At 33.4% G+C, this 27,927-nt stretch overlaps 2 protein-coding genes across 3 annotated transcripts in view; both read right to left on the bottom strand.

Moving 5' to 3' along the window:
- Nucleotides 1-27,927, bottom strand: part of LOC126744504 (uncharacterized) — a 76,789-nt gene that overhangs the window by 21,525 nt on the left and 27,337 nt on the right. For both annotated transcript variants that reach the window (XM_050451975.1, XM_050452053.1), the window contains exons 2-3: nucleotides 26,746-26,966; nucleotides 11,144-11,394 (exon numbers count right to left, since the gene is read on the bottom strand). In XM_050451975.1, the coding sequence (XP_050307932.1) occupies nucleotides 11,144-11,394; nucleotides 26,746-26,966 (472 nt within the window). The remainder of the gene's footprint in view (nucleotides 1-11,143; nucleotides 11,395-26,745; nucleotides 26,967-27,927) is intronic.
- On the bottom strand, nucleotides 22,989-24,915 carry LOC126745187 (uncharacterized). Its single transcript, XM_050452959.1, has 2 exons — nucleotides 23,232-24,915; nucleotides 22,989-23,170 (listed from the first exon to the last, which is right to left on the bottom strand). The coding sequence occupies exon 1, from the start codon at nucleotides 24,869-24,871 to the stop codon at nucleotides 23,753-23,755; it is 1,119 nt and encodes a 372-aa protein (XP_050308916.1). The 5' UTR covers nucleotides 24,872-24,915; the 3' UTR covers nucleotides 22,989-23,170; nucleotides 23,232-23,752.

The raw sequence follows: 27,927 nt of genomic DNA on the forward strand, positions 1-27,927 counted from the left end.
AGTAGTGTTTCGATCAATTCTTTGCATCTAGAATCTTGCATTTGAGCTGCAAGAACCCAATAATCTTTTTCAATATTGACAAGTGCAGTATCAATTATAGTGGACGATGTTTCTGGAGAGCTTTTACTTAAAGCATCCACGTGAGTCATCTTAGTTCCAGGTCGATACTCAATACTGAAGTCAAACTCCTGGATGGAAAGCCACCATCGAGCTATTCGTGGCACCAAATCACGTTTTAAAAGGGTATGACGTAATGAGTTACAGTCGGTAACAATCTTAAATTGTATACCTATTAAATATACCCTAAATTTCTTAAGAGCGCATACAACAGCCAAGGTTTCAAGTTCATAAGGGTGGTAGTTTTGCTCTTCTTTACTTGTCGATCTATTAAAATACTGAACTGGCTTGAGGGTTTTATCAGATTGTTCTTGAAACAGAATTGCTCCTAAGCCCAGTTTACTTGCATCACAATGAACTTCGATGTTGGCTTCCCTATTATAAATCGCCAGCACTGGTCTTTCGATAAGCTTTGTTTTTAATGTTTCAAAGGATGATTCCTGCTCCTGATTCCAATAAAAAACACAGTCCTTCCGCGTAAGGGTAGTCAAAGGTTTAGCAATCGATGCAAATCCACAAACAAATTTTCGAAAGTAACTGGCTAGAACTAAAAAACGTCTAACTTCATGGACATCTTTTGGTGTTGGAAATTCAGAAACTGCTTTTATTTTGTCATATCCAGGTTTTATTCCTTCGCCAGTAATCTCGTGTCCCAAGTACTCAATTTTTGTTTGCAGAAAACGACATTTATTAAGTTTAAATGTCATGCCAGCTTTTTCAAATGCTTGCATCACCATTTCCAGCCTTTCAAGGCCTTGCTCAAATGACACAGATGGTATCAAAATATCGTCTATATATGCCATAGCCTTGTCAAATCGAAGGGGACCTAATATTTTATTAATTGTTCTTTAGAAGACAGCAGGAGCATTTACTAACCGTTACTAGGCGTAACGAACGCTGTTTTGGGTATAGCATCATCGTCTAGAGGAATCTGGTGATAACCTGAAGCCACATCCAGAGTACTATAAAATTGATTGCCTTCCAAATTGTCCAACAGGTCATCAATTCTTGGCAACGGTTGATTCATTTTCAAGCATTTACGATTTATAGCCCAGAGTCAACGCACAGGCGTTCTTCTCCAGACTTTTTCTTGACAAGTAGAATAGGACTAGCATATGACTCTCGAAACAATATTATTATCAATTAGCTCTTTTACAATTTCTGTAACTATTTCGCCTTTTGCGTAAGGCAAACGATAAGGACGATACGTAACCGGCTCATTATCTGTCAAGGCTATTGACGTTTTCACTACATCTGTTTTACCAAGTTTTCGTAAAGAATTTGCAAAACTGGTGCGGTACTTATTGAGAAGCTCAACTAGTTTTGAACACTGATTTTCATTTAAACATGAATCAATTTGATTTTTTATTTGCTTTACAGTTATAGAATCAAGTTTTAAGATTTCAGTACTAAGACATTCTTTAACTTCCGGATCTTTGAAATAATTTTTGCGCAGTAGATTTTTAATGGCATATTTGATGTATGTCGACTCTTTTTGTGTTTATTTTCTGATAACTGGAGCTTATTTTATTTTATTTTTAAATTTAAAACTAATAATGGTTACTATTACAAATAATAATTGTGGTGGTTTGTTACTACTTAAATAGCAATTTCTGTTTAATTAAATCGATTTTGTGTTAGATTAGTTGTCCATGATAAAATTACAATGTCTGATCATTTGAGTTCCACTGATGAGGACCTCTTAGAAGTTACCGATGCGAAGTTCCTAAAAACGTTGGATATTTTGATTGCGTCAAAATCTGATGATAACCTGTATTTTTAACATTTTCGAATGAACTGGTAGACGATTTGCTGCATTTCCATATTATAAAAAAACAAAAAAACAATTAGAAAAAATAACTCCAATAAAATTTATTATAGTATTTCTTAGCCATTTCTCTGCTTTAAATCCTTACTGTTTAAAAAAAATCCTTCATAAACGAAACAATCGAAAAACATAACCTATACTAACCCAAAGAAATTTAGATGTTGACAGTCCGTGAATCGTTCGCGGTTGAAATAAATTCTGAACCGGTTATGAATCACGCATGCGCATATCCTTAAAGGATGAAGAGTTCCTGACTGATCCGGGATGCGTTCAGCACTGCCACCACGAAAAAAGCCATTATCTTCTTTGGTGGTGGATCTGAAGTTATCGATATAATAGTAAATGTTGGAGTGTAACTAACTACACTTTATTCGCGCCTCCATCGCAGTTATTCCATTCGTTGCAAAAATTGTGACCGCGTAACACGTGTCTACCACTGTCTTCCTGATTGATAATGTCGACGAAAAAAATTAAAAAACGTATTTTAACGCGAAAAAAATCTGTGCTACCGCTTAAAGTGAAAATAAAAATGCTTGATCGTTTACGCCTCGGAGAGTCGCTTTTTTGTAAAAACTGAGGTTATATCGGGAAATAAAACTCAGGTCCAGTGTTTACAAGCGACTAACTTTATTATTACTCATCCGTTGACAGTATAGTTTACATAAGAGTACACATATTAAGACAAGTTCACATACAATATGTAATGCACCGCAATAAGTTGCTACGTGCATTAAAAAACATTTAAAGCATAATATTCAACACTCCCACTTGTGTAAATGTTTTCCAAATGTCAGTTCAACAATTTCCAACTTATCTAAAAATCTATAATGCTTTTGAGAATTTAAACCTTTAGTCAATAGGTCAGCGGCCATATTAGCTGTCTGTAAATATTTCAACACTATCAAGTTATATCAGCAATCAGCTATCGAATAAAATGATGCCTAACATCAATGTGTTTCGATCTTTTATGCAAACTTGGATTTACAGTCAGCCTATGTGCACTCTAATTATCATTATAAAGAATTACCCCTTTCGATTCTAAGATAAGCTCCTGGACTAAATTCCTTAAATATATGGCTTCCTTAGATGCTTCCGAGATAGCCATATATTCAGCCTCCATCAACGCTACTGTCTTTTGCTTTCTACTTTCCCATGACACAATAGAACCAGAAAGTTTAAAGCAAAATCCAGTATATGACTTTCTGTCAACTAAACTATTACCCCAATCAGCATCAACAAAACCTAACAAATCTTGATTATTATTATAATATTTTAACCCATAAGATGTCGTACCTTGCAAATATTTTAACAAACGTTTAGCCTATTTCCAATGACTCTCGTTATAACAGTTGTTAAACAGAAACATTATCCTCAACTAAATTAACATTTGGTTCAATAGGTGTTTACACCTCTTTACAGGTACTCATATTAAATCTCTTTAATAACTGTTCAATATACCTCTCTTGATCTATAAAAATCTCATTTTTATCCCTATTTATGGTAACTCTCATTCCTAAACATCGTTTCAGCTCTCCTAAATTTTTAATCTTAAAATTAGAAGCTAACTCACATTTTAAAAATTCTGTTTCTTTCTTAGAATTACCAAAAATGAAAAAATTGTCAACATAAAGCGCAATTACAGTCATTCTGTCATCTTCACGTTTAAAGAATAAACAAGGTTCAAATTCTGATTTCTTGTAATTTAAATTTTGCAACAAAACCTCAACCTTTTTATACCAAACTCTTGAGGATTGCATCAATCCATAGATTGCCTGATTTAACTTTAATTCCTTATCAGAATTTGACACTTTTAGGCTTTTTGGCAACTTCATGAAAATATTTTCCTTCAGTTGTCCATTTAAAAATGCCGTTGTGACATCTAAATGACAAACTTCAAAATTAAGCTTCACAGACAAAGCCAACAACAATTTTAGAGTAGAGTGACTTACAACTGGAGAAAAAGTTTCTTCAAAATCAATTCCATACCTTTGAGTATATCCTTTGGCCACCAACCTGGCTCTATATGTCACATTTTTGTCAGTATCGTGCTTCCTTTTAAATACCCACTCACACACACACACAATCAAAAATTATTATTTATTACATTACAAATCAAAAATTATATATTAAATACACAATCACAGGATCATCCAAATCTGGATTCTCACCTGTCAGGTAAGTCACATAGTCACTGTAAGTGACTATAAGTGTTTTACCTTAGGTATTCTGCTTGACCTTCTTGCCTCCGCAGGTGTATCTTCCCCTGTCACTGGTAAATTGACTTCATCAGGTAAGTATTCCTCATCACATTTATTTTCACCAACATAAGTTAAACTGTCACTCGCCTCCTCCATAGTTTGGTACTCCTCAAAGTCTCCCACTAAAACTGAGTCTCTAATAATTTCGGGCTCGTTCATTGTAATTATTGTCTCATTAACATCAGATGGCTTCTCCATTATTATAATATCCCTACTTGTGGTTACAGCCCCCGTCTCTGAATTATATACCCGATAGCCCTTTATTGTGTCACTGTAACCAACCAGGATATGTTTTACAGCTTTCTTATCCCATTTCAATCTCCTTTGTTTCGGAATATGCACCATCACAATGCTATCAAATACTCTTAGATTCCTGACATCAGGCTTCCTGCTATACCACAATTCAAATGGAGTTTTGCTAAGTCCTGAAACCATACTTCTATTTCGTAAATAGACAGCTGTATGAACTGCTTCTGCCCAAAACTTCTTGTCCATCTGTGCATCAAATAACCAGCACTTTGCTTTCTCAACCACAGTCCTATTCAACCTCTCACACATTCCATTCGGCTCTGGTGTGTAACTGTTAGTTTTCTGGTGTACTATACCATTCTGTGTAAAAAACCATTCTATGTCACCTCCAGTGAGTTCTCCACCCTGATCATTCCTGATTTAAGCTTTTTCTCTGTGTAGTTCTCGACTTCAGCTTTAAACTTCTTAAAATTCTCAAAGACTTCATTCTTTGATTTAAGTACACAAAAGCCATTCTACTATAATCATCAATAAAAAGCAAGAAATATCTTGACCCACCTAGGGAAACCGTTTCCAGTAAGCCGTAAGCCACAGAGATCTGTGTGTACTACTCCAGAACACACTTGCCTCTAGTACGGTCCTCCTTGAATGGTAATCTTCACTGCTTAGCCTCGCAACAAATTTCACAATTTGCCTTTTCAGTTTTAACCAAACCACTGTAATCCAGCCCTTTCATTTTTTCTTCTTGAGACTTCATCTGGTTAAGATAACTGCTATTGATGTGGCCTAATCTCCTATGCCAAATCCCTCCACTTTCGATGGTCAAACCAGTAAACAGCATACTACTTGAATTTTTGACATTCAACCGATAGACTCCTCGAACTAAGTCTGCTGTACCAACCAAGTCACCAACCGAGTTGTAAATCAGGCAAACATTTTTATCAAATTCCACAGTATTACCATTCTTAATTAATTGACTTACCGACAACAAATTTGTAGTCAATTTTGACACATATAAAACATCTTGGACTGTCACAGGCACAGTTTTATTTCCAAGCACTGTATTAATTAGAACATTGCTACAACTCTTGGTCTCTAAAACTGTCCGATCAGCTATCATAATCTCTTGGATCTCAGGTTCATACCCATTTAATATCCAATCTTTATTGGCTGTTAAGTGGATTACCGCACCACTGTCTACATACCAATCAGACTTATTAAAATGACTACTCAGAAAAACAACACTAAAAGCATTCACTCTTTTCTGATCATTACCTGATTTCTCAGATCTATTTTGAGGACACTTGTTTCTAAAATGTCCAAGTTCAGAACACTTGAAGCATCTTACTTCACTTTTGTCCTTCTTATCACGCTTTTTATACTGCGAACTAGACTTTGAATAACTGGAACTCGAATATTTACTAGCAAAAGCACTGCCTGAAGCACTGGTAACATCACATTCCATTTCACATTCCATCCCAGAGAGCTCTATCGCCATAATCATAGGACTAAACTTTTCTGTGAGTCCAGCTGATAATAATGACCCAATCCATTCATTATCTATTTTAAATCCTGTATCACGCAATTTCTGTCCTGTTTCTATACCCTGGTTAACATAGGATTGCATTGTATCGCAATTCTCCAACCGTATAGAAATTAAATTGCGTAAAAGACTTCTACTGTACCCGGAATCATCATACAACTTCTTTGAAATTGACCACAATTCAACACTAGTTGTAGCATCCCGTACATGAACGGATAACGATGAATCTACAAGTATAGTTAAAATTATCTTCGCCTTTGCTTTCGCATCACTATCTATTCTAATCCTTTTAACACAAGGATTTGTTCAACGGCAAAAGACCAATCGCGATCATTTTTTCGGCCACGCAGCTTCGGCACGTTTAACATAAAACTCGAAGCGGCCATCGTTCACTGAATCTATAGTCCCGATACTTCTTGATGTTTGAAAACTTAATTCCCAGGAAACTGATCTTAAGGCAAAACATGCTGAACTTAATTTGTTATATAAGGCATCAATATGCAAGTCCCATTTTAGGGAGTAGTCAACATTAAGTTCCAAGAAATTCACAGATTCAACAAAGTCCAAACTGGTGTTGTTAAGTACAAAGGGTTGAATGGTAGTTTTATATGATAAGACTTTAGTTTTTGAGACATTTAGGCACAGAAGATTAGAATCGCACCACGATATAATGGTAATTAAGTTATTAGAAATAGTAGCATGTAGTGCCCTAGCATCCGGATTGCTCCATGTAAAGCTAGTATCGTCAGCAAAAAGACAGATTTTGCCACTGGTGTTAAGATTGGCCATGTCATTTATAAAAATCAGAAACAAAATAGGGCCCAGGACTGAACCTTGAGGTACCCCACATTCTATTGGTTTGCAAGAAGACTTCGTCGTATCAACCTCTACAAGCTGATTTCTGTAACTGAGATATGATTTAAACCGCTCAAGGGGCGTTCCTCTGAACCCATAGTGATTCAATTTGTCAATTAAGATGTTATGATTTACACAATCAAAAGCCTTGGAGAAATCACAAAAAATTGTTGCTGTTGAATGATTATTATTTATACTGGTGTAAACACTATTAAAAAGAGAACACATAGCATCATTTGTGCACTTGTTACTCAAGAATCCAAATTGGTGAGGAGTAAGAATTTTATATTTAAACAGAAACGATAAGAGCCTTTTTTTAACCAATCGTTCAATGATCTTTGATAAAGTGGGAAGGAGTGCGATTGGGCGATAGTTTGAAGCTTGTTGTTTATCTCCTACCTTATGCAAAGGAATAATTATTGCAGTCTTAAGGCAGGTAGGAAAGACTCCATTTTGGAATGACTTGTTAATTAAGTTTCTTAGATGGATTAAGGTGCAATTTGGCAGATTGGAAAACATTTTAAGAGTGAGCCCAGCTGTACCAGATGATGATTTGTTTTTTATTTCATTAATTGTAGTTTGAAGCTCTGTTGATATAATGGGGGTAAAAAAGAAGCTGTGTAAATTTTCATTTGGGAGATATGAACGAGGATCGTGAGAAGGTGTTATGGTAGCCATTAGATTTTTAGCTACATTATCAAAGTAGTAATTAAGGTCCTTAGGTGAAGTAGGGACAGTGCTAGATGAAGAAGTCTTATTTCTTAATTCATTTACAATAGACCATGTTTCTTTGGCAACATTACTTGATTCGATCATCCTTTTATTATAATAAATATCTTTTGCAGCTTTTATAGTCTTATGGTACATTTTTCCATAAAGCTTGACATAGTTATGAAAAAATACGCTGTCTGTAAATTTTTTCAGGTGTGATAATGATCGCATGTTTTTTGCAGAAACACGTAAGCCTTTAGTGGTCCATGACTTATGATGTTTAATTTTGATAGATCTAAGAGGAAACGACTTATCTGCAATACTTGATAAAGACTTTATAAAACTAGAAAATTCACTATTTATATCTTCAGTAAGAAAATCCCAATCAGCCGTTTGGCATAAGTTCTTGAATTGTAAGAAATTATTTTTACCAAAAACACGGCCTAATTTACGTAACGTGTTTTTGCCTTTAGAATTTATGGAAAATTTCAAAATTTTCAATTTTCAAAAAGGTGTCATTTACTAAAATTGGCTCTGTAAAAAAAATAATCAATTTAAGACAATTTATACATTTTCGGAAAGGATATTTAACAGGCTTTCATGTGAAATTAAAAAGTACAGGGTGTTACATTTAAAATTTTTGAGATATCGGCCTTTGAAAATCATCAATTTTTTTCCTCCTATTTCAGGTAAATTTTGAAACTTGGCAACACTGTCAAAAAAAACTTGAAAAATATTGATGAAGTTCTGTGAAAACCGCACATTGTTGTCATTTTCCGTTCTCGACTTATAAGCAGTTAAAATGTGTCAGTTTATAAATGGACACCCTGTAATATAGAGGTCGTATGTATTATGATAAACTATGGAAAATTCAAATACTTTTTCTGATAAAAAGTTACCAAACTTAGTTACCGGTGAAAAATCGTTGTTTATAGACATAATCATAGTGCCCCCATGAGACAAATTAGTTCTATTAAATCTTGCTATTGTAGTGTAATTTTGAACAAAAGCAGGTTCATCAATGTTTAGCCAGTGTTCGGTTATAGCAACTATTTCTGGAAAATTTAGCTCTTCTAATAAAAGAAATAATTCATTAGTTTTGTGTCTTAAGGACTGAATGTTAAGAAGAAATACGCTAAGTTTGCTATCATCCGATTTATCAGAGGGTGCTTGATCCTCTGGTGGCGTAACGTTATTTAAAAATTTTTGTTCCTACATGAGGAACCACTGGAAAAATAAATAGATTGACTTTCCCGTATTTTTTGAAGCCTTAAAATTTTTTCTGAAGAAAAGAAGGATCTAAAAGCGGAGAGGTCTTCTTTCACTTCGGCTGCACCAATTCCATAGACGTCGTGGAAACGGATATACAAGCGTCGGAGGGAGTCTATGTTAGTAGGTAGGCCCTCCGAAGCTAGCATTAGCTTGACACTGGTCTTGGAGACAGACGTTGGAAGGCTGGTCATAGAGGTATGCCAAGTAGAGCCTAAGAGTTTTTAAGATGGTGGGGTCTCTCAGTCTAGCCAACAGGTACCGTCCATTTTCCGCATCAGATTTTTGGGATAGTCGCACTACTGGAGGAGTCATCGGGTCCATATTATGCCATGTCCATCATCATCATTGGCCTTCTCCACAAGTTTGAAGCTGACATTTTCTTGCCCAAATGACTTAGATGCAGCTATCGCATCTTTATCTGAACCAATTTGAAGCATATTGAGCTGATTTGAGACAGGTTTGGGAGTTAAGGTTTTATTAGCTGCCGGTGGAGAATTTAACGGTGGTAATAGACCCATCCTCCGTCCATTCACTACAGCACCAGCCGGCCATACGTTGGTCTCTTTTAGCCGGCTAAAAAGATCCTTGTTTTGGACACCTACTTTAAAGCTGGAGTTCACACTGTCTTCATTTTGCGTAAAGGGAAAACATCGAATAAAAGCATTAGTCTGGAGCTTATCTTTAACGTAGTGAGCGAGCCGGTTTACTGTATAGTCAGGAGAAATATTAGAGACGATTAGGTAATGCCATTCTTCCCTAGTTATGGTTTTCTGAGGTGAAACCGTTATTCTTTTTGTAGGGGGCGAAACTTCTGGTTCCTGATCGGTCTGTATAGTAATGGAAATGGATCTTTTTGCTATTGTTGGAATGTATTTAGGGATTTCTTTTTCCTTAACTGTCAACTTTTCCATTTTAAGGGCCATTTGATTAATACTCTTCCGTAAATCTTCCATTTCCTTGGCAAGTTCTTGTTTGGGGGAATCATGAATCTGGATCTTGACGGATTCGTCGTGATTTCCTAAAAGAAGTGAAGACAGGTTAAAGAGCTCTTGTTTCATATCCTTGATTGAGTGAAACATTGACTCTTGACCATTTTTAGATCTACTACTGGCAAGCAAGTTGTGAATGTCATCCATTTTCTCGAACAAAACCTTCCATTTGGGATCATTTTGACTCAAGATGTCATATAGTTCTGTAATGACAGGGTAGAGATCCGTATTCTTTTTGAGACATGACCCCAAAGCATCAACAATGTCTAAAGGAATCTGCGCTTTTTGTAACTGCGAAACCTTGTCGTGAAGGTATTTTAAAGTAGGAGAGTTACAAACATTGCAGAAGAATCTAATGTTATGGTACTTTTGATTATACAGTATCTTTGTTGTGGCCTTATCCAAACCAGTACAGGACATGCAAAAATTTCGGCGACATTCCCCGCTACAGCGAAGCTTATATTTTTCTTTCTCCAAGATGGTCTTTTGACAGGAATCACACTTAAATTCAGCCATAATTTCTTAAGATTGATTTAAAAAACTGTCCAAATATTTAAATAAAGATATTGTTCCATGAACGAAAACTATTTGTAAAGCAGGAGACCGGAACTGTTTATTATCAAATCACACGCACTGCGAAAACTTGATGTTGTAGAGTTAAAGTTCAATAAATTGTGATTTTAAGGTCAAGTTTAGGTTAACAGGTACTAATTTAATCGGAAATCAAAATTATTTATACCGAAAGCACACGTACAGCAAAACTTCGCGTCGCGTCTGGTAAGGTCAAAAACAGAAAGACAAATCAAAGTCAAAACAAAACTTATCAACCATCAGAGCCGACGAGCGAAGACACAACCGTCTCGTACGACTACCAATGATCGAATGACTTTGAGTATACTTGCTCCTCCTCTGGTCGTGGTTTTTGGTTGAACTTCTGATTATATAAATTAAACTTTATTTGATTAAAGTGATAATTAGCACTACAATTTTGTTGAAAACTACTAAGACTACACGTTTTAAATGATATTAAAAACGTCGTTCCTGTATAAAAATATATACCGAAATAATATATATAAAATTTGAATTTATTTCAGTAAATCGAACTCGAAATGAAAAAATTTCCCGACCTTTTAGGCCCCATTGAAAAGATAAGTTTAGCAAATTGCTGAAGTAACGAAAAAGCAAACTTTCTTTATTGCCTTGACGGTCCGCCCATCTTAAATCCGAACTCAAATAAGAAATGGATCAGATTGAAATATATATATATATGTATATATGTATATATGCAAACCCTTGCTACTATACGTAAATTTGATCTTACCCTTGCACTACCTCACCCCTCCGGTTGGGATAAAGCTCCGGATGCTGGCCGTATCTTAAATATACAACTAGTTGCTGTTCCGCCCTTGTATCGAAGCTAAAATATGTTTGATCCGTGAAATTTTCTACGTGGAATAACATTTTCACAAACGAAGTTTCGGACATGAATGTTTGGGGTTGCTCGCTCTCGCCACAGTACATTCCCGGCTCTTTTCGGTTGGACACGTCGGTTTTCGTGTTACCGTCCACTATCTGGAAAATGCCATTTTATTTCATTAAAACGGGTTACAATTTACATGGATGTAAGGGATCTTTTATGTTTTTAAAGGTGAATGTTCAGGAAAAACTTGTTAAGAGTTTCTTCGTTTGTACTTATTGTGTAGAGTGTAGACTATATAAAGTGCACCCGTAATTCAAATTCAAATTCATAAGACTCTTATTACCACTAAAACATTGTACAGGGTGTACTTTTGCGAGATATCTCCGTTATTTTTAGAGATAGAGAGTTGCGGTTTTCGCGACACTGTGCTACTTTTTCGTAGAACTAAAGATGCTGTTAACAAGATTTTCACAGTCTTTTTATTTTTTAAGATACAGGGCATTTTTGAAATTTTTGCGTTTTGGGACCTCCGTGGTATTTCCGTTATTTTTATAGTTTTTGTAAAAGTAAAAACTCTTTCCTGATTTTTTCCATAGAATCTAGTGGTATAGATATATTTTTTTGATTATTAGTTTTTGAGTTATAGCCCAAACTTATGTTTTTTAAATGGAACACTCTATATATTTATAATTTATAAAGTTGGTATTTTTTTTACCTTTTCAAAAATATATAACAGTATGAACTTATATCAGTGAACTAACTATATATCAGAGAATAACTGAACACTGATCTAAGAGTTATAAACCATCCTCAAAAATATATTTGTAATAAAATGTACATAGTACGTCTAATTTAACAAGAAAATGTATTTTATACTTATTTTAAATTTATTCAATGTAGCTACCTTCATTATCGAAAAATTTTTCAATATCTTTCCTAGACATTTTAAAAAAATTTCTAATTTCTTCAATGGATATTAAATTACAAGCATCTCTAATTCTTTATTTTAGTAATTCCCTGTCATTTGGTAATGGCTCGGACTACACAATTTGGGCAATAATGAAAAAATAAGTCCCTTAAATATGGCGGCTGACCTGATTTAATTTTTTTGTAAATTAAATTATACATATGACACTTCCTTCTATCTCTCATATTTAATATAAAATTTGAATTTAGATAAGGAGTAATATGGTTATTAAAGGTATATTAAAGGAAAAACGCATACAACTATTTTGCAGTTTTTGCACCGGCAGAATTACGGTTAGTAAGTTGCCATAATCCTGCATAATCCACCAAAGACAGTACAAGCGAATTTCAAAGCACATATTTGGTGTTTGATGTTAACTGATTTTCGTATCGATATAAGTTTTTTAAACGACCATAAGCAATTTTAATTTTGTTCTTAATGTGGAAGGCAAAGTTGAGATTTGAATCAAATATAACCCCTAGATTACGGTTGGTATCATTGTTCCATTAATATTAATTTTAAATTTTCCATGCAATCTAGAAGATGACTTTTATTTTGCGAAAAAAACATTGCATATGACTTTGAAACATTTAATTTGAGGTTATGGTTTTCAGTAAACAAAGCAATCTGATTTAAGTCGGCGTTAATTTTATTCTGTGCCACCTGAACGTCTGATATTTTAAAAGAATTATAAATTTGGGAGTCGTCAGCAAATTGGTGCGGCTTAGAATTTTTGATTCACTGATTCATGTCCGCAACATACAAAGAGAAAAGTAAGGGGCCTAATATGGAACCCTGAGCCACCTTTTTTTTTTTAAATGACAAATACCTTGAAAATTTAATTTCACCATCATTCAGCGTACGGACACGATGTAATCGATCTTTAATATAAGAGCTAAAAAAATTTATCGCATCTGCCGAATAACCATAATAGTGCAGTTTTGCCAAAAGCATTTGGTGATCTATGGTATCAAATGCTTTACTTGGATCTAAAAGAGTTAGGTTATTTCCTTTGAATCCTCTTTAACTCTGATATCATTAACAATACCAAGACTTGTTATAGTACTAAAAGATTTACGAAATCCTGACTGGCAATCAGAAATAATTTTTAAATTATAAATTATGTAATGTAGCGGATAATGTCAATAAAAATGAAATGAACCGTTTCTGAGAAAAAAATTTGAATCCGTCGATTTTAATGTTGGGTTGGGTTGGGTTTTCCTACAAGGAAACTAAATATACAGGTTGCCTGAAAAAAAAAGATATGACGTCATCAATATGTTCTTTAAATGGAAACCGCCTTTTTTTAATGCAGAATCAGAAAAAACGCATTTTTTTACAAAGAATATGGTAAAAATGAATAGTGGTTACATAAGCAATTTTGAACGAAAAATGATGATAAGATGTAAAATTAAAGAAATACTTAAAAACTTTACCTTATATTTTGGTTAGGCCAATTTGCGTTTTTTTTAAGAATATTTTCCTGAAATAGTTAAACTTTTCTTCAAAGACTGCCATTTAAAAACAGAGCATTTATACTCAACAATTTTATATATTAGTCAAGGTCCAAGAGCCACCGAATTTCAGTTCTTTGAAAGACATGACGCAATTTTAAAATATATATTCATGAGCGGACATTTTTAACCATAACAGTTATGGTTTGGACAATTTTTGTTGCCAGTTTTCGCTTTTTTTTTTTGAGAATATTTTCATGAAATAATTAAAATATACTTAGACGGCTTCCACTAAAAGAAATCACATTTATTGCTTAATATTTTCATATGAGAACGATTCTTTCACCTGGAAAACTTTATTACCGACGAAAGTAAAAGGCAATTTAATCGGTGATAAAGGCAAGAGCCACCGGACTTTTTTAAACATGTGATTTTTAAATATTAAGAGGTTTACTCATTAGCGGACATTTTGTATCACAACTTAGGAACCACCGTTATTTTTGTTAATTTTCACCTAATCTCTCCTATTATGCGCAATAACTAAATATGAGGTAAATAAACTAATAAATATTACATTCAGGATGCAAAGTGTGTTTTTTTTATAAGTAAAACTTGTGTCTTTTACACGCATAGGATATAGACAGCTAGATGGTTTTTAATGTAAAAGTTTATTTAAATAATATACTTCCACTTCTCTGACTACGTATGTAATTACTTTTTATGGAATAAATGGGCCTAAATAATTTCTACCACCTATTTTCTCATCACTTATTATAAACACCCCACTGATGGCGCTAAAAACTAGACTTAGTAAATTAACATTTTTAGTTAAATGGTTTTACGTACTTAAATCTTATCTTTAAATTAAATATTATCTAGCTATTAATTATCCGAAATTTCTAGCTTTATAAAACTAAACCCAAAAATCCCGAATAATAAAATTTTAAATACAAACAAATTTTAAGGCCGGACCTGTGCAACTTTTCAGCATACGTTAAAAGACAAATATGCCCAGCCAATGAGAATTGAAGATGGGACCAAATACCGATTGATCCCTTCGTTTACGCCCGTAAAATTTCGCGTGCCTATTGGCATTGGCAATATTGGCATATTAATTTTGTTTTGTTTTCCCTAACCTAGATTGCAAATTTTATTTTATTTGCTTTTACTTCCTGAATTATTTAATTATCGCCGATAATTATTATTTATATCGATTTTGCCACTATTTGAGTACCCAGTAGTCATAGTGCTTAGTGTTGACTCCGTTGTCTATAATATTCGGTACTACGCTAATTTTGAGTTCAAAAACAAACATTTTAGTGTTTGATTTTCAATTTCTAGTACCTGTTCAATGATTTCTTTCCTCTATAATTCCTTTTTTAGCTGCTGCAGTGTCTGTTTGCGATAATTATGGCAACACTAAGGTAAGATATAATTTTTTTAAGTTTAATCTGAATTATTATGTATTTTTTAGCCAACAAAATGCAATCTGCGAAGTCTGCGAGAAGGAGTTTCAGGAAGGAAGTTTCACCCAGAATTTTTTGGCCAGGCATACAAGGAACACATTATATGTCCAATGTGTACCAACGATACCTAGACATTTTCTTATTTTAATAGTTTAAACAAACATTTTTGTTTAATATACACAAAATAAAGATAAAACAATCATTTTTAAATTTTAGGAATTTTGAAGAATATACCTCTTATAGAGAACAAAGTAATAGGGAAGTCGATTATGCTTGTCAGATCCAAAATAAATGTGAGAATGGAGGATAACATATATTCAATTGTAACAGGAGAAACATCAGAGGTTATATAAACTCTTAGTTATCAGACATAATTGTATATTTTGTTGTTTACTTTTAGGATTTAATCGCTTCTGTAAAGTGAAAAACATTAAGTCTGGGGGAAGCATATGCATCAAGGGACATGCCCCTCAAGAATTTTAGTTAAGGCTTTAAGGAATGGTAATATTGCATTAATTTTTATATTCCTGGACTAATTCATCATTTCAATCCTTTGTAGGATCAGTTGTGATCAGAAGTGCTAGTTTATAATATTATATAACCATATTTATAATATGATTATAACCAAGCTGGATGGATTTAGTTTCTTCTCTACCATTTTAGTTTTAAGTTGTTGATATAATATAATATAATATATTTTAATATAGTATAGAGTCCATAGTATAGTTTATTTTAAAAATTATTATTATAAAATTTAAAGTATATTTGCTAAAGGTTAAAACTTTCATCACAATGATTTATATAATTCTCAAATTGTATATTGAAAACATACATACAAGTAAGCTGCCTCAAAATATTTATGAAATATTTACTTCTTATCGCCACTATGATGATGCATCATCCATGGGATTTTATCAAAATAATGTAGTGTAGTCATTACATTAAGTGTTACATATGATACTTAAGTTTTTGTCTAAGTTTCCTTTACTAGCTTGGTAAATAACATTAACCAGCTGTAATCGTCGCCTAGCCATTCATAATCACGCAATCTATATTTATATGGGCAATAGACTTTTCTATTTCTGTTGCACCCATTTTAAGAGAACTTATGAAAAGTGTAGTAGCCCTTGGAAATTCAACCTTTCAATAGAAGACTCAAATCTTAGACTTGCTTAAAATTATTTAATTTATTAAGAGCTATCGCCCTCTTTTACCATGCTTAACTTGTATTGTATTGTGCATACAAGGTGTCAATTTGAAAACTTTCAATGCAAGTTTCTCTGAAACAAAAAAAAAGGTTCTAAAAGCGCTATTTGATATTAATTATTCTGACAAATGCATCTAGATTCCCGTGTACAAAATTTGATATAAAACAGTTAGCTTTCTTGTAAGCAGAAGATTTGATGCTACCATAAACTCTATATTTTACTCTGTTAAGAATGTGTAATGAAAGTGTAAGCTATCCGCACGATGCTTACCAATTTCATCACCACAACACCAACACCTTTCTAAACAATTCTAACGATTTTTTTATTCTTTGATAATCTAAATTAGTCATGCAAAGAGGAACCAGTAAGTTTTAGTTCCGATTAATTTATAAGCAACACAACTCACTAGTATATTGGTCGTTTTTAGAAGTGAGTACCTCAACTCTGGAAAAAAGGCTTTGACATAATTATGAAATGGCTTGGAAATATAGTTGGCAAATCTGAGCTTAGATAGTTAACTTTTTATAGTTGGTCTGCTGTATTTTTCAAATGAGTACAGAAAATTGAAGTGAATTGGAAAAATAATTTCTCTATTAAAAAAGAGCGCAAAAACATGAATATTTATTCGGGATTTTATTATTTTATAGGCGAAATATTTGGCATTGTTTATTTATATATACATCACGGCAATGTTTTTCCATCACGATTTATTATTTATGTATTTTTCTATTGTTAATTTTTCAAACATTTTTAGATTTCCCGAGTTTGATGAGCATATTGGAAAAGTTAAATAAAACAACGAATGTATCGAAGTTTTTAATTAAAACCGAGCAAGGGCCATTATAGAGAAATTAATTAAAGTTGGAAAACAGCCTCGCTGCCGACGAACCTTTAATAAACTTAATATTAAATCATTAATTGTTTTTTTTTTGGGGGTGAAATTATTATTCAGAATTCAAATTTCCCGCTAAATTCGGTCAAAGTATGGCAAATTTTAGACCCTATTTTTCGATTAGCAAATAAGCAAAGGAAATATAATATACAGCGTGTCAATGTCAGTAAAAATAAAAAAGTTAAAAAAACATAACTACCTACCTGTATAACATTTGTTATACAGGTAGGAGGAACTACAACCATCATATTTTTATTATAAGGTGAGTCACCCATTGAAGCCGATGTACCCCAATCCAAAATTTTAAATAGCACCACCTCTTTTGTGATACCTTAATTTAAAAGTCTTTTGGAGTGGTATTCACGTGCGCAATAATTTTTTCTTAATCTTATATAGGGTTAAAGAAAGGTTTAAGTTAAATAAAACAAACTCTGTTTTTATGAAGTGTTATTTTATTTAATTAGATACTCCAAATGCATTCCATTTTGGGCTCAACAAAAGTAATATCTATTTTTAAACGCATTTCTCACATTTTGAAACACTTCTCTTGGAGTAGATGTACATTCTGTAATAATCCGTTGCCGAAGATCATCGAGTGAAGCTGGAACAGTTTTTAAATGACCCCAGAGAAAAAAGTCGACGGGTGTTACATCTAGTGATCTCGCCGGCCATTCCATTGGACAATAGTATCACTCAATATTTCCGCCTTCTCACCTAGCAACACAGTAGTAGAACGCAATTTTTCCTCGCAAAATTCTATTCTTCGGTCAGGTTCGTCTTCATTCGTAATTCCTGAAGAACTTCCATTTTGTATGGATGGAAAGCACTTCACTTAAGTACTTAGATACATGATAAATTCCTGTTGTTGTTGAGGCGTTGGGTGGTGCTATTTAAAATTTTGGGATTGAGGCATCAGGCCCAAGGGGTGACTCGTCCTATAAATAAAATACGGTGGTTGTGCGGTGATAATGGCGCTTTTCTAATTTTATTTTAGTTTCGGAGAAACTTGCATTGACAGTTTTCAAATTGACGTCTCGTATGTGCATTTTAATACAAGTTAAGCACATTAAAAGAGGGTGATAGCTCTTAATAAATTAAATAATTTTAAGGTATTTTGTAGATTACCATCGATTGTCTACGATAGAAAGGTTGAATTTCCAAGGGCTACTATACTTTTTATAAATTTGTATCTCTTAAAATGGGTGCAACAGAGATAGAAAAGTGTATAGATTGCGTGATCATAAATGGCCAGTCGACGACTATACCTGGTCAGCTTTATTTTTCAAGCAAGTAAAGGCAGCTTTACTAGGACAAAAACTAATCTGAAAATACCCCATTTTTAATAATAGAAATAGAGATGAAAAGCGCGTTTGTCCAAAAACAACAATGTAATATTGCAGTTTTGTCGGCCATTGTGGGGAATTTGTATGCACGCCCTCGACATACAATTCATAAAGTTACCATTATAACCGTTCCGCCGTGGGTCTGATTCCGTTTTTAATTTTCGCTTTATTGTGACAAATATGTTTCTTTTGTTGCCTAACTGGCAAAAATTGTCGTTAAAAGAGGCGCCTATTTTATTACAGAAATGGAAAACCGTATGATATTCGGCAGCCATTTTGTGACGACAATACGACTCAAAATGGCCGCGTATGAACTGATAAATATGGATATTTGCCGAGCTTTAAATTTGATTTTCCTTTTTTTTTACAAAAACGTGATTCTTAATTACTAGCAAAATTCTAACCAAAAGAGTGATGTTCCTGTTTGTCAAAAGTCAATTGTCACTTTTTGGGCTATGCTACATTGGTTGCACATATTTAAGATAAGTACACACTCAACGATTTACTAAAGGTAAGTATATACTAACTTATTCTAACATGAACAACCCTAATTAAACAGCATATTCTGAATATTCTGAAATATCTCAAACACCTCTGCTAATGAATAAAACTGTTGATATTACTTTATATGTTTCAAAGTCCTCGAATTTGGTGACTCTTTAATGTTGGGCTAGTACATAGCCTCGACCTCAAAGAGTTCTCATACGAAATTATTAAGCGATAATTACTTGCTTGCTTTGAGTTATTTTTATTATTATTGTTCTAACCATTTTATGAAAATATTTTTACCCTACCCTTAAAACCACATTTTTACCCTTAAAATTACGCTCAGGAACAGCTATATATTTGAAAGAAATATATATGAAAATATCTTTTATTATATTATATATAATATAATAAAAGTGGTTCCTAAATTACGGTCAAAAATGTCCGCTTATGAATGTTTAAATAGAGGCAGACCGATCGATATTTACTGTGCTGTTGGTAGACAACACACTACGCACAAATACAGAATTGTATATAAATATCTACACACCCTCCCAATTCTGTAATACTAAAGAAAATGCAAATAGTAGTAAACAAATTAATAGACATTTGTAATATTTAAAGAGTCTCCACTTTACAAATTTTCCTTTGGACAGAGATTTGGTAAATATATCAGCTTGCTGATTCTCAGTTGAAACATAATTTAAAAAGACATTCTTCTTTGAAACATTATATCGAACAAAATGGTGTTGGATTCTAAGATAGAGGCAATCTTTATGCACGATTGGTTATCCTCATGTATGTTAATAGGAAAAACACTTTGATGTAAAATCTCTGATAACATTTGCCCTAAAAACAAACTTTCCGCAATGCATGATGACAGAGCTATATACTCGGATTCGGCATTAGAGAGTGCTACGATATTTTGTTTCTTACTTTTCCAGTATACAGGATTGTCATCAATTTTTATTACATACCCAGTAAAGCTTTTTCGGTCATTTACGTGCAAAATCGGAATCTACAAAAGCACTTACTTTGACATTAGAACTTTTTACAAATTTTAAACTAAAAATGTTTGTACTCTTTAGGTACCTCAGAACATGTTTTAAATAATTCCAATGTTCGACATTAAAGTTATTCTGGAATTGACTAAAGTATGTAATAGAAAAACTTAGATCTGGCCGTGTGCCTAACATAATGTACATTAAACAGCCTATTAATTCCCTGTATGGCACATTTACTGAGGCTTCTGTTTTTCCATTACATAACTTTAACTTTGGTTGCATAGGGATACAACTCGTTTTGCAGTTACTCATATGAAATTTATGCAAAACCTTTGATATTAAATCCTTTTGAGATATATACAGTACATTTTCAACCATTTATCTCAGGGCCTAAAAATATAATTCGATCATTTTTAAACTCATTCATTTTAAAGTGTTTAGACAAATTACTCTTCACAAAATTTAAATCTTTGACACATTTGGAAAATAGAATCAAGTCGGCGACGTGAATTAACAGGTATGTAAAATCATTAAAATATAAACATGGATCCTTTTTGGATCGTTGAAAACCCATTTCCACCAAGGTTTGATAAAAAAGTGAGTTCCAACATTTTGGTGACTGTTTCAAACCATAAAGAGCCTTTTTAAGTTTACAAACCAAATTTGTATCTTTAACTATCAGACCCTCTGGTATGTATATATAAACAGGGGTTTCCATGCTGACTTAACATCAAGTTCTCCTCAATATATAAACATAAAAGCACTCTTATTGTGGACATTCGTGTAACTGCTGCATACACATTTTCATTCAAACTTGTTTGTTGAAACCCACGCGCCATTAACCTGGCTTTTTTCTTCCTTTTCCCATTCACTTCTTTTTCTTTGAAGATTCATTTTGCATCAATTATTTTTTCATCAGGTGGCGGTGGCACTAATTCTCAAGTCTCACTTTCCTCTATTACATCAAGTTCTTCTTTTATGGCACACTTTCACCTACTATCCGTGACTGCTTCAGTGTACGTCATAGGCAAATCATTCATTATACAGCCAGCTGATAGAGCTACCAACAAATTAAAAATCTTCTTCACAATCAGTTAGGTCATAGTCTTCTAGGTGTTGTGGTGTCTTCTTAATTCTTAAGCTTCTTCTAGGCATACTTGTATTCTCATCAATATCTGGCACGTCCTTGTCTTCAGAATTTTCTTCCTGCTTTGCTTTGTCCTGATTTTCACTTCTTTGCTCCTTTAAATCCCCCTCCGACTCATATTACTGCTCTTCCAGCCTTAGTTCTTTAAAACTCTTGCTTTAATTCTCATGAAAAATCACATTCCTGGCATGAACAATTTTTCTATCCGTTTTATCCCACAGTCGATAGTCATTATCTGCATATCCTACCATTATTTGTTTTTTACAATGTGAGTCCAACTTTGAAGTCCTAACTTCCTTTGACACTAAATTAAAAACCAAACATCCAAACAACTTAAATTTATTTAAATTTGGCTTTTGGTTGCACCATATTTTCGCAGAACTTCTTTGAGTATCCAAAGCCCTAGTTTCAGTCTTACTGCCTCTCTCCACATTTCCTTGTCAAGGTTTGCATCGAAAATAAGGCACCGTGCCTTTTCTATGATGGTCCGGTTCATTCTCTCAGCTACACCATTTTATTCTGGGTTGTATGCCACCGTATACTGCTGCTTAATACCTTTTTGCCTACAAAATTTCTTAAAAGATTTGGAAATGTATTCTCCTCCATTATCACTTCTTAGGTTTACCACTTTGGTATTGAATCTAGTTTCTGCTATAGCTATATACTCTTGAAACTTTTCCAAAGCTTCACACTTTTAATTCAAAAGATAGCAAACACTACAATGGCTGAAATTGTCATTAAAAGTGATGAAATATCTTTTATTGTCATGAGTCAGTGATGTAATTGGACCACATATGTCACCCTTAGCCTTTTTGTCTTCTGCTACATATGTAAAAGGTAATCTACTTGTTTGCCTTTCAGGCACATCTCACACACACCTGATACTGGAAACCTAGCAGAATGTCCCATTTTTCTATGCATCAATATTTTATCATCCATACCACCAACATTCACAGCTACATGTTCTTGGTTTAACCACAGTGAAATTAAGTACAGATTTCCATGCAACTTTCCTTCGAGGACTACATTATCATCTTGGTGGGTTAAATGAAGGTAAACTTGCGCAGTTTGGACCTTAATAAAAGTTCCGGATACTTCCGGAGATATAAAAAAACCGAAATTTGTTAAACTCGTTTTTACTTCTACCGACTTTATTTAAAGAGATATCGGAAAACTAAAAACAGTTTTTTATTACCACTTTTTATGCTCTGCAACATGATGCAAAAAAATAATCCGACGTTTCATTTTTTTTTTTGATCATCATCACTTTCATTGTATTAAGTTTAACCGGCTAATGCCATTTTGTCATGGCCTACTATATAAATTTAAAAAAATCAAAATATTATGTTAGGAAAGGATACATTTTCATTGAATTGAAATAAAAAAACTATATCAAATACAGAGTATTTTATAGATTCAGTTATATAAAATTAATTTATTTGGAAATCCCATTGATATATGAAGAGTCCACGGAAGAAAGGGGGAAAGTCGGCTAAAGCTTCTTTTGAGAAAATCAAGTTTTAAGGTTTAAATCTTTAATATTTTGACTATTTTTCAAAATTTTTATTATAGTTTTTAGTATGTTGTTTCCTAAGATGTTTTACATAATATATTTTGGTAGATTTAACCAAAATGAAATTTAAGGGCTTCTAAGATAAAATGTAGGTGAAAAAAACAGTTGAAAAACGGAAGAAAAGGGTAAGGTCAAGGACGTTTCTCTTTTCCTCTATGTTTACATGATGGAAGTGGTGAATTTTTATTAGTATAAAACTTACAACATATTTACATTAATTTTTATGTATATTGCATGTTGATACATTGGATTTTTTAGAATTATTGCTTCTTTTTCATCTTTGTTTCTCCATGCGGTAGGTTTTCAAAGAACTCTTGAGCTTCAGGTCCACAAAATCGTTTTAGGTGCATTAGGTCTTTAAATTTTTCTTCGCTGATCGGCAAAGGAGCTGCAACAAAAATAGCAAAAATATTAAAATTTATTTACTAAAATTCCAGAAAATAGCTCACCATTATACAGTCCTGTTGGTAAGAAAAACTGTCCTATAGGTAGAAAGTCCTTCGCAGAGTTTCCAGGCTCTATCTGGTTTTGGATAACGAAAGATGTCCAGTGTCCACTATAAGAAGATCGGTGTTCAATTAGACAAGGATGATCCAGAGTGATCCTAAGTTCCCTTATTGATCTTGAAGCAAACGGGGATTTTTTTTTATAAATTTCATCTAAATACCCTGACCAATTTCTTAGCATTGATTGATCAACATCGTGTACAACAAATCGAGTGGGTTTTTGTCTACAAGTTTTCAATTCGGTTACCCAGTCACGTGGTAGTTCTGCCCTAACTTTTTGGTTAACAAAGCTCATGTCTCTATCACACTCAAGATATGAGTGTCCTCTGACAGGAAAAATAACTGTGACCGAAGAAAGCCTTTTGGCGACATGTACGACGTAATGAAGGTATCTAAACACCGTAAAATTTTTATTTTGTCCCGCACAGGAATCGCAGAATATGTTCAGATGAAGTACACTAGGCTTAAGTTTCGTAAAAAATGTAGTGATTGAGCATGGAAACAACTTCATTTGCTCCCTTTCCAATTGTTTCATTATATGTGTAAAAAATGGCATTATTGCAGGCCAATTCATGAATGTTAAATGAAATAAACGTTAGTTGACGTTTATAATAAACATCGTTTGTCGTCACGTTGGGTAGGCTCAGATTCTTTTGAAAATCCATAGCAATAGCTTCTGTGTCATCCTTTGTGGATGCATATTGCATGAATACTCGTTTTTTCTCGTAAAATTTCTCAGCTTTTGCTTTGTGCACTCTGTTCAGAACTCCTAACTTTTGTATTTCAGCTTCTGTTCTTTTCTTTTCTTCTTCATTCCCATTTTCTGTCTTTAATTTCATCTCCAGAACTTTTATGTTAGCCAAAAATTGATCACATTCACTGCACGTGTCCGAACGTGGATATCTAAAAGATAAATTAAATCTTGTATTAAATATCTTTCTGTAAAATTCGTACGAAACGGGCGGATTGTTTTGCTCCTTGTACAAACCGTACATTTTCTTAACGTTTAGCTCTTCTGGTAAATACTTTTTGCTTGTCTTTTTGATACTGTAATGACTTGGTCGAGATTTAAATGAGTTAATATGGGTGACCACTGCGTGAATTGTCTTTTCTGATTTTGAATATTTCTTAACATTAGTTCCCCGTTTGTCACGGGGTGCAACGCCCTTCATCTTCAAAGACTTTTGAATATTTTCTAGTCTTTTCTTTCCTATCCCATGCATAGACAGAATTGCCTTATAACATACGTCAACATCCTCAGATAAATTTAATGTAGCTCGGTTAACCCTTACTTTATAACGGTAAGTTGCATCGTTAAACCTAGCAACATTTTCATGAACTCTAGGTCTTCTTGTTGCAACTGGTCCTACACTTATAAGTCCAGCAAGGTACGCGTTTTGCTCATTGTAATTTAATAAATTAAATTGTTGAATTATTACCTTTCTTTCAGCTTCATTTATTATACAAAGACATCGATGCCTTTTGCAATGGCAGTCTTCACCTGTCTCGTGGCTTGCTTGTCGAAGTTTTTTCATGACATCACTTATCCTGCCCATTACCGGCTTTTTCTTGGTTTTTTCCATAGCAAAACGCACTGATAATATTATAATACACAACGTAAACAAAAACACAATCGCCACACCTCGTCAAATCGCTTAAAATAAACTGATCGGAACGTAAAACGTGTCGAACGACCAATGCACAAGGACATTCCCCCTTTCTTCCGTGTACGGCTATATTTCATCTAATTGTAACAAACTGACTATACTCTTTTCTGCCTGTTTCTTTATTCTATCATATTCTACTCAACGAGACGCGCATTTTGATGTGTATAATTAAAATATCGTGAAAAAAATGACTCTCCCCCTTTCTTCCGTGGACTCTTCATATCTTTCTCTCTTGCACTCATGGAGTTCTTATGAGAAGTACTAGAAGGAGTAATCGGACATGCAAGTGCGGTACCTCATTTTAAAGGTAATTAAAAATACTTTTTAAAAATGGAAAATCCAATATAGTATCCATAAGAAAAAATTAAGTTGATGATGATCGAAAAAAAAAACGAAACGTAGGATTATTTTTTTTTATGTCATGTTATAGAGCATAAAAAATGGCAATTTTTAGTTTTCCATCGTCTCTTTAAATAAAGTCGGTAGAAACTAAAAACGATTTTGACAAATTTCGTTTTTTTTTGGATATCTCCAGAAGTATTCGGAATTTTAAAATTTTTTAAACGTCATTTTATTAAGCTCCAAACTGCGCAACTTTGCCTCTATTTAACCAACCCTGTAACTTTTACAGTTTCCGAGATTCCAATAGTCACCCTCGAATTTGGGACACCCTGTATGTACATAACTAGGCAACGTCGCATTTTAGGGCAAAACAGTTTTATGCTTAAAAAAAGAGTCAAATGAGACTTCCATTTCAGCAAAAAAAGGTAATTCTATTAAAAAAAAAAAATTCAAATTATGTACCACGCTTTTTTTGGCACACCCTGTATCAACCAAACTAATTTTAAAATATAGCCCTTCTAACTCAATTAACATTCTGCATAAAGATGTTTTCCGTTTCAAGATTTAGCCGCGTGATATTAAATGGACACCCTGTATAACTGTAAGAAAAATATGAATATAATTCCAGTGACTCCTCGAGTTACGCCTAAAAAACCAAAAGGATGCATATTACATATATTCAAAAATATTTCCTGCGGTTACTTTATTTAACCAATTTTATTGCCAGTTTGGGTAACCTATATATAAATTATTCCTGGCGTTTTCAAGGCATATTACTACCAAACATCTAAAAGAAAACATGCCAGGAATCTTGATGGTTTGACACATTTAATTAATGTTGACAACTAGAATCAGGTAACGTGGTGTGGTGTAGTCCAGTTCAGAGATCTATTAGAATCTTTGATGTGCCGCGAATAGTCCGTGTGTCGGTGTTGCTTGTATTATCATATGGCATGCATGTTTAAATCGCAAAATTTTATGTGGAAAGAGTCATAAAATAATATTTATTTATCATTCATTAAATAAATAAATGTTTTTATTTTTTTAAAAAATTATACATTTGATTCGTAAAATTCGACTACATACGCCCACGTACTATTTAGTTAGACGTCTGACCTCAGTCCTAGCCACTCAAGCGTGAAAAGTTGCACAGGTCCGGCCTTAAAATTTATTTCTATTTAAAATTTTATTATTCCAGATTTTTGAGTTTAGTTTTATAAAGCCAGAAATTCAGGATAGTTGATAGCAAGATAATATTTAATTTAAAAATAAGACTTAAGTACGTAAAATCGGTTTAACCAAAAACTTTAATTTAATAAGTTTAGTTTTTAGCGCCATCAGTGGGGTGTTCATAATAAGTGATGAAGGCCCATTTATTCTATGGATTAAGGCATTAAAGATTTACTTTTTGACACAAAAGGGTAAGATTTTATTACTGAACGAATTACCTGCATAAATCCTCCCTCGCAATGGGTGGCGTTAATTAGATTGCCCACCTTAAATTTGTTGAATTTTATCCGTAAGATCCAGTCTTTGGGGGCACCTCGGAAAGACCGGAACCTGTACCAGCAGGTAAGCGGCTTCCCGAAGTTTTCCTGGGTCACCTCTGGACTGGAAACATCTTCGTATACGTCCACCGTCTTATTACAGTGGTCCTTTTTTAATTCAGCTAAAAAAAAAAGTGAGACAAGCATTATATTAAAGTACGAGAATCTGTGCCAACGAGTTATTATTAAATAATAAAGCGGATTTAATGAAATAAATGCGGCCATATTTCATAAATTGACCGTATCCGTTATAAACAAAACGGGGCATTAAACTGATTAGATGATTGCTCCCTCAGGTTATGTCCTAAATAACAAGTTCCCATATATTTCTGAAGATAATCCAAGAAGGTGCACTGTAATCGTAAAACCGTTAAGGGAATATACGAGGAACATTATGGAAACTGCTTAGAAACTTTGGTCAGCGCAAAGTACAGTTTGCTCAATTAAGTGCATGTGATTCCGAGATCCTATGAAAGTGCTTTAAAGTATAGCACTTGTGCAGAATGTTTATTAAATTGCCCTCAAAGCGGTTTTAAAAATATTAAGGGATAAAATGCTCCTGTCTCTAAGAGTAAGACACTTTGAGATTTGGAGATTGAAATGAAGCTTATTAGGATTTTTTCCACAAAAAAGACCTTAAATAAGTCATGGAGTTTGGAAAAGAATGTGTAAAAAAATTGAAATCTGAGGTGACAAATTGCTGATTTCTTTACGAGTAAGAAGGTTAGAGAAGTGAACATTGGAAAAAAGCTATATTTAAAAAAAATAAAAAATAAATTTTAAATTGAAATTTGAGGCCAGAACCGGTCTTTTATTAAACAGAAACAGTTTAGAGAATTGAAAATTCGATCACAGCTTTTCCTAATAAAATCATTGGACACATATTTTAGCATTTTTTCGACAAAACGCTCGTATCTCTGAAAGTAAGAAGAGTAGAAAATTTAAATTGAAATACAGCTTCTTCTAATAACATACCTCAAGTGCAGCGTTTTTTTTTGTGAAAGAATCTGTACAAAAAATTGAAATTTGAGGGATCAAAATTAATGTACCTCCGACAGTAAAGAGGTTATGTAAATAAAAACT

This window comes from Anthonomus grandis, chromosome 1 (genome assembly GCF_022605725.1).
Source record: "Anthonomus grandis grandis chromosome 1, icAntGran1.3, whole genome shotgun sequence".
NCBI lineage: Eukaryota > Metazoa > Arthropoda > Insecta > Coleoptera > Curculionidae > Anthonomus > Anthonomus grandis.

Excerpts from the sequence above, each read along its gene's own strand:
- LOC126745187 (XM_050452959.1), bottom strand. The coding sequence starts at position 24,871 with ATGGAAAAAACCAAGAAAAAGCCGGTAATGGGCAGGATAAGTGATGTC.